Source organism: Glycine max, chromosome 18 (genome assembly GCF_000004515.6).
Source record: "Glycine max cultivar Williams 82 chromosome 18, Glycine_max_v4.0, whole genome shotgun sequence".
Classification (NCBI taxonomy): Eukaryota; Viridiplantae; Streptophyta; class Magnoliopsida; order Fabales; family Fabaceae; genus Glycine; species Glycine max.
The window spans coordinates 47,378,556-47,386,062 of NC_038254.2; the positions used below are offsets into that span (position 1 = coordinate 47,378,556).

Below are 7,507 nucleotides of genomic sequence, written 5' to 3' on the forward strand. Positions count from 1 at the left end.
TAAAATAATATATTATTTATTATATAATAACATTACTTATTTATTTAATAATTACTTTAAAAATTAAATTTAGAGACATTTTTAATTCAACCACAACTTAGAATTCTTCAACCACATTACATAAAATAAATAAACCTTAAAATTTAAACATATATGTGCCCACCCAAAATTTCCATCTCTCGAGTCTAGGGTAACATATTCTGTTGTGTTGTGTGACTTGTAAGTACATTCTTATGTTTAATGTTAACTTGTAAGTACATTCTTATGTTTAATGTTAATGCTAGTGTGTTATTTTGTTTTGTTACATAGAATTTGTGTTGTATAATGTGAAGAAAGAATGAAGTCTGTATAGTTTAACTGCCAAACCAAAAAAAGCTGGCTCATAATTGTGAGTTGCGAGACACACTCACTCACTCACTCATAGCAGCAGCATAAGAAGTATCGCCTCCATCACTCTGGGGTTTGGCTTTTTCCTTCTTTGAACAACAAAACCCCAATCTGTTTCCTTTGCCTTCTACTCCCTACGACAAACAACAACAACTTCTTTTTACTTTCATATTCTCTCCTCTTTCATTAACGATCTCTACGAAGTTCTTTCACTCAAACACACCCTTAATACACCCTTAATTATATCGCATTCTCTTTCTCTTACCGTTAGAATTAGATTGCACTTATTCCTCTCTCTCCCTCTTTTTCTGGATCTTCAACTTCTCCCTGGTAATTTTCCTTCAAAACTTCCCTCCCCCTTTTGCTCCTTGATAATGGAGTTTACTCTCCTCAATTTCAGGAGCTTGTTTAATGAGTTCTGAACTGAATGAATGGTTTATGGTATTTTTTGATAGTGAGAATTTGAAACTCTTGCTCGATGTTCCTTGGATTTTGTGAAAATGGAGATTAGTTAAGTAGCTTAAATGGGTTCATGACGAGACTTTTTTTTGTTTTTTGTTTTCTTTTGGATCCAGATAAAGTCTGTCCTTTTTCACTCTTTTTTCGAGTTCCCTTTCTGGGTCTTGTTGATTTTGTCTCTTTGTTTCCTTATTGAGTGTTGGTTTTGGTGATCTTATTCTGGGTCTCTTGTGTTTTTGGTTCTGTTTTTAGATTTTGCTGATTTGGGGGATTGAGTTGGAAGGGGAAACATGGCTGCTTCTTCTGCATCTCTTTCTGGTGCTTCTGCTTCGGATCTTCTGAGGAGTTCAACCAGCGGTTTCAATGGTGTTCCTTTGAGAACCTTGGGGAAGGGAAAGTTGGTTTTGAAGAGGAGGGACTTTACAGTTGCTGCTAAGCTGAGGAAGGTGAAGAAGCATGAATATCCTTGGCCTGCTAACCCTGATCCCAATGTGAAAGGTGGGGTGCTGAGCCACCTTTCCTTGTTCAAGCCACTCAAGGAGAAGCCAAAGCCTGTCACTTTGGATTTTGAAAAGCCTCTTGTTGATCTGCAAAAGAAGATCATTGATGTAACTTCTAACTTAATCTGTGTGCTTTGTTTGCTCGAGCGAGAATGAATATGTTGTATTTGCCTGATTCGTGGAGGTTGTGCTTATTGCTAATGGGCTAACATAAGTGGTATTTATGGTTGGAAACAGGTACAGAAGATGGCGAACGAAACTGGACTGGACTTCAGTGATCAGATTCTCTCATTGGAGAACAAGTACCAGCAGGTTTGACTGTTATAACAAATACGTTTTGTTCTTAAGAAAAGTGGATTACTTGAATGAGCAAACTGACGATGATAAGAGTTTTCATGAGAAAATTGCCATCATGCTTCTCTCTGCTTGTTGTTTGCAAGATTGAATATATAGCATATTTTTAGCCCACACTGGGTTAGTTGTGTCTTAAGCAAATTAGTTAAGCCTGACTGTCATTCATGTTGGCTATCCATTTACGACAAATGCCCTGTGACTTCTTAGTAGCTTATAGTATATCTTTTTCTCTGAAATGCAGATTCAACTGTTTCCGTAGAGGGTTATTTATTTATTTGTTTTATTTTGCTTCTCTTTTGCCAGATGATACTTTTCTTTACATTTAAGTAACTACTAGGGTATCTTGTGTTAAAGAATATTATTGTGTTGTTAATTGTTATATTGTGTTAGAATGATGAGTTTTATTGACTTAGGCTTGTGCTACACTTGTTCTTTACCTGTATTATCAGTAAGTAGGGGTAAAGTTTATTGTTTTGTAATAAAATTATTCAGAGTTACATTATTCAAAATTCAGATATATACTTTTTTGTGTTATTTTAACTTTTCCTCCCAATCCCTAAAATTTGAACAGTAAAATTGGTAAAAGTCTCATCCTTTCACTGCTCGCATTATTATTTCAGGCTTTAAAGGATCTGTATACGCATCTGACTCCTATTCAGCGGGTCAACATCGCACGGCACCCTAACAGGCCAACTTTCCTTGATCATGTCTTTAACATAACTGAAAAGGTCTTCTAAGTATTATTTTTGTTTTTAACTTCAATATTTTAGTTATTTCATTTTCATAATACATATTCTAGTTGCTTTTTTGTTATTGAACCACTTTAACCGAATTTCCATGTTTCCTCGTGTTTCAGTTTGTTGAACTCCATGGTGATCGGGCAGGTTATGATGATCCTGCTATTGTTACTGGTCTAGGGACTATAGATGGTAGAAGCTACATGTTCATCGGTCACCAAAAGGGTAGAAATACTAAAGAAAACATTCAGCGTAACTTTGGGATGCCAACTCCTCATGGGTATGTTGACGAGGAACTCTAGTTGATACAAGAAATTGACTAGATTTAAGATAGGATAGAAACTCTAATTAACATTGATTTTATCTGCATTTGACACTGATGGTAAATTTTCAATTCAAACAGTTACAGGAAGGCCCTTCGCTTGATGGAATATGCAGATCATCATGGGTTCCCCATAGTTACTTTCATTGACACGCCTGGGGCATATGCTGACCTTAAATCAGAGGAACTAGGACAGGTATGTAGCTAGTTAGGCTCTCTAAGATTCTCTGGCTTTCTTCTGTTACAAGGCTAACCCATTTGTTGATTTTCATGCTTGCAGGGTGAAGCGATTGCTCACAATTTGAGATCCATGTTTGGTCTGAAGGTGCCAGTTATATCTATAGTTATTGGAGAAGGTGGTTCGGGTGGTGCCCTAGCCATTGGATGTGCTAATAAATTACTCATGCTTGAAAATGCTGTTTTTTATGTTGCCAGGTGATTTAATTTTTTACTCTACTATTTGCAAATTTTATAGTATTGTAATAATTATTTCAATTATATGCCTTTCCCCCCTCCCCTGTGCATGTTGGATGAATGTTGTAGAGCTTCTTGCAATTATCTATAGCCGAAGTTTCAAGGTTGATAGAATCATAGAAACCTGGTTCCTTATTAACAAAAAAATGGATAAACCCCAATTACAATATATATGAAATGCTTAAAGTTATGATTTGTGTGCCACATGCAATTGAATTCTTTCATGAAATTGTTTTTCCCACCACACCTAAAGCCTTATAAAGGTATGTTGTTGAGTCTGAGAGTATGACTGGCAATGTTGGGCAGTGTGAGAAATAGAGGCTATGAGTGACGATATTGGTCAGTGTGTTGTGCACAACAGGACAAATTAAAAAAGCAGCACAATCTTTGACACCAGTTAAAAATACGATCTAATGGTCTATATTTGTAGTTTTCTTCATTTCTTACACAGTCATTCAATCGCAACCCACCATGTATGGGTCCCGAAGAAAGTGGCCTTCAAATTGGGGAGGCTGCAGCGATGGTTCTTATGGGGTGGAAATTCAGACCAAAGGAAAATTGCTTGGTAAAATTGGGAGACAATTTGTCTTCCAGATGAGAAAGGTGGGTTGGGGGTGCGGGATATTGAAAAGTTCAATTGCACTATTCTTGGGAAATGGCGTTGGAACCTTTTCCATCATGAGGGGGAATTGTGGGTGAAGGTTTTGGATTCCAAACACGAGAGCTGGAGAAGTCTGGATGAATCCAGATCAAATACCTCTGATTCAATCTGGGGGTGGGATTTAAGACATGTCTGTAATGCTTCTGGGGAGGGGAGATTTTTCAGAGGTGTTATAGAATGGAAAATTGGCTGTGGAGCAATGGTTAAACTGTGGGAAGATGGTTGGCTAACTGGTGGAAAATCGCTAGCAGACAAATATCCTCGTCTATATAGTATATCTCAGCAGCAACAGAATTCAATTCAGCAGATGGGGATAGCATCAGCAGGAGGATGGGAATGGCACCTAGAGTGGAGAAGGCTTTTTAGAGAAGTGGAGGTGGACAGAGTTGCAAAATTCATGGAGGATATTCAGATTGTGACAGTGCAGGTTGATCAGCGGGATAGGAGGGGGTGGAGGCTAGATCCTTGTGGGGATTACACTGTGGGCAGTGCTTACAAAGTGTTAGCTTCCCAATTACTAGAAGACAATTTTGATGAGATCAAATGAGGAGGAGGTATCCCACTTGTTTTTTAATTGTGACAGAATACTGCCTCTTTGGTGGGAATCATTGACCTGGCTGAATATAGAGGCTGTTTTCCCAAAATCACCTAGATACAATTTCCTTCAACATTGCCATATCTCAAGGGTATTATCTTTCAGCGATGGCAAATATGGTGGACTGCCTTAACTTGGCGCATCTGGTTTCATCGAAACAAAATTATATTTGCAAATGAAAGGTTTAATGGTCAAAAGCTGATGGAGGATGCTATTTTCTTCTGCTGGAGTTGGCTCAAAAATTTGGAAAAAGGATTTGATATTCCATTTCAGTCATGGGCAAGCAACATAAGAGTTGGGTTTTGTAATCAGGGGGGGATTGTCCTATAGGTTTTTGATGGAAGGTGTCTTTACTAATTCTCACCTATGGAGAGTTAATTCTTGCAATAAAGCTTGAATTAGGTTTCCATAGGTTTTCAGATAGTATGGACACATTGTACATATATCAGTACCACTTGTACTTTTCCCTTTATATTAATATATATTAGTTTTGCTTATCAAAAAAAAATTTGATACTTTCTCATATATATGTGTGTGTATGTGTGTGTGTGTGTGTGTGAGAGAGAGAGAGAGAGAGAAAGTCAGTGAGTGATATGGTTGACTACTTGCATTATTATTGATAATTTTACAAATTGAATAGTCTTGCTGTTTGTTCTGCTGGTTTGACCATTATTTATTACATGATTTAGTCCAGAGGCATGTGCAGCAATCTTGTGGAAGACCGCCAAAGCTTCTCCAAAGGTATATACGATGCCAGTACTTTGACTCTTTCGATTCATAATATTTTAGTTTAACTATTTTCTTTTTTATTATCCTTTACAGGCTGCTGAGAAATTGAAGATTACTGCCACTGAATTGTGCAAATTACAAATTGCAGACGGTGTTATACCTGTAAGAAGCTACTGTTAATTATGCTTTTTCTCTTAAATCTTATTCACATACATGGAATTTATCATCTTATTGGTTTAAATATGAGTATATAGGTCATATGTATTTCAGTGTTAAGGCAAATTTGTCAAACCTTTAACTCCTGCTTGGATTTGTTCTAATTTTATCCTTTCTTGTATAATATAAACATTTGAAATTACAGATTGATAACAATATTCTCTTGGGAATAGAAGCTAAATAGAATTTCATTTTGTTTTTTCAATAGGAGCCACTTGGTGGTGCACATGCAGATCCAGAGTGGACCTCTCAACAGATAAAAAAGGCTATCAAAGAAACCATGGATGTAAGTTTTGCAGGCAGCAAGTGTTATACTGAAAACAAATATGTTAACGCATGTGTTAACTTTGGAACTTTCTCTTGTCCATTATGTAGGAACTCACGAAGATGAACACAGAAGAACTGTTAAAACATCGCATGCTTAAGTTCAGAAAGATTGGTGGATTCCAGGAAGGTATTCCTATAGATCCCAAGAGAAAAGCCAACATGAAGAAGAGGGATCTATCTATTGCTAAGATTCCTGATGCTGAACTAGAAGTTGAGGTTGAGAAACTGAAGCAACAGGTTTTGGAAGCTAAGGAATCTTCTCCTGTTCCTCCAAAACTAGATCTGGATGAGATGCTAAAGCAACTGGCAAGGGAGGTCGGTCTAGAATACTCTGAGGCAGTTAAAGCCACGGGCTTGACAGACAGTTTGCTGAAACTAAGGGAGGAAGTTTCAAAAGCAAATGCAGATAGTCAAATTGTTGATCCATTGCTGAAGGATAAGATAGAAAAGCTAAGGGTGGAGTTTGAACAGCAATTGCGTGCAGCTCCCAATTATGGTAGGCTGCAGAATAAGTTTAAGTATCTGAGCGAATTATGTAAAGTAAAGCTTCTTTCAGATGCAAACAAGGACAATCAGGCTGTCACCTTTAAGCAAGAGTTGGAGAAAAAAGTTGATAATGCCTTGAGTGATCCAAAAATAAGGGAAACATTTGAAGCATTAAAGGCTGAAATTAAAGGTGCTGGTGCATCCTCGGCAAGTGATTTGGATGACGAGTTGAAGAAGAAAATCGTTGGGTTTATGATAGAACTAAAAGAAGTAAAAGAAGTAAAAGAAGTAATAGAAAATCAAATTGAAAGTTTGGTAAACTCATCGGATGATATTAAGAGCAAGATACTGCAATTGAAATTGGAGCTTCCTAAGGCTGGAGAGACGCCTGATTCAGAATCAAATAATAGAATTGGTGATTTTATATTTAAAAAATCATCTAAAATTATTATGGCCATACTTCTTAGAGACATGTTTTGGTAATTTTAAGGAGATACCGTGTTAATGGTGGCTAATATTTTTTCTATAATCTTCCAATAGAGGACCAGAAGAGGGAATAAAATTGAAAACCATTTTGTATTTGTTTGAGTCACAATGTTGCAGTTATATTTAGATTGACTTTTTATGTTTTCTTTTCTTTTCATGTTCATTTTGCTCTTTTTTAATTATTTAAAATGTTAAAGTTCTCCCTGAATAGACTTAGATGAACATTGTATAAATTGTTTGAGTTTGAGGAACCGAGTAATAATATGACGCGTGGTGCTGTAATGTTATTTGCAAGAATTATTAGCCCTACTTTTTGGTTTCTGAGGGAAGGGGTTGACAATGTTGCGCTACTTGTTTATTTGCTTAAATGGTGTAGTTGGTATGAACTTGTATCGACCTGCATTTATAAGAAATTCATGACGACATTTAATTATTTATAATTGGTTTAATTTTTTTTTTTTTGTTTTGGTCCGCATAAAATGTCTTTTGAAAATGGTTCTTGTAAAAAAAAAAAAAAATTTTCTTGTAAAATGTTTTGTTTAACTGAATAAAAGATGTTGGGTGTTGTTAGGTTCACCAGTCATATTACTTGTGCACGCAGCAATAAATCCCTACCTGCTACCTGCTTTCTCCTTCCTTTTAAGTTTATTTTTTTTACAGTGATGCATTCATTTGTTCGTTTTCTTGGTTTCTTCTGATTTTTTCATTGTTGTGAGAGGTGCATTGTGTCGCTTTGGTCGAGGTAGAAGTGTTATGGATGTACGTCAATAAGTA

General features: G+C 36.4%; 1 protein-coding gene across 1 annotated transcript; it reads left to right on the top strand.

The window, feature by feature from the left end:
- Positions 1 to 381: 381 nt before the first annotated feature.
- Positions 382 to 6,826, top strand: ACCA-3 (carboxyl transferase alpha subunit). The gene is given in 11 exon segments (NM_001249077.2): positions 382 to 717; positions 1,099 to 1,454; positions 1,584 to 1,658; positions 2,321 to 2,428; positions 2,557 to 2,717; positions 2,841 to 2,955; positions 3,040 to 3,194; positions 5,179 to 5,230; positions 5,312 to 5,380; positions 5,643 to 5,720; positions 5,810 to 6,826. Coding segments are annotated over 10 exon segments (2,052 nt in total). The 5' UTR covers positions 382 to 717; positions 1,099 to 1,136; the 3' UTR covers positions 6,731 to 6,826.
- Positions 6,827 to 7,507: the final 681 nt, after the last annotated feature.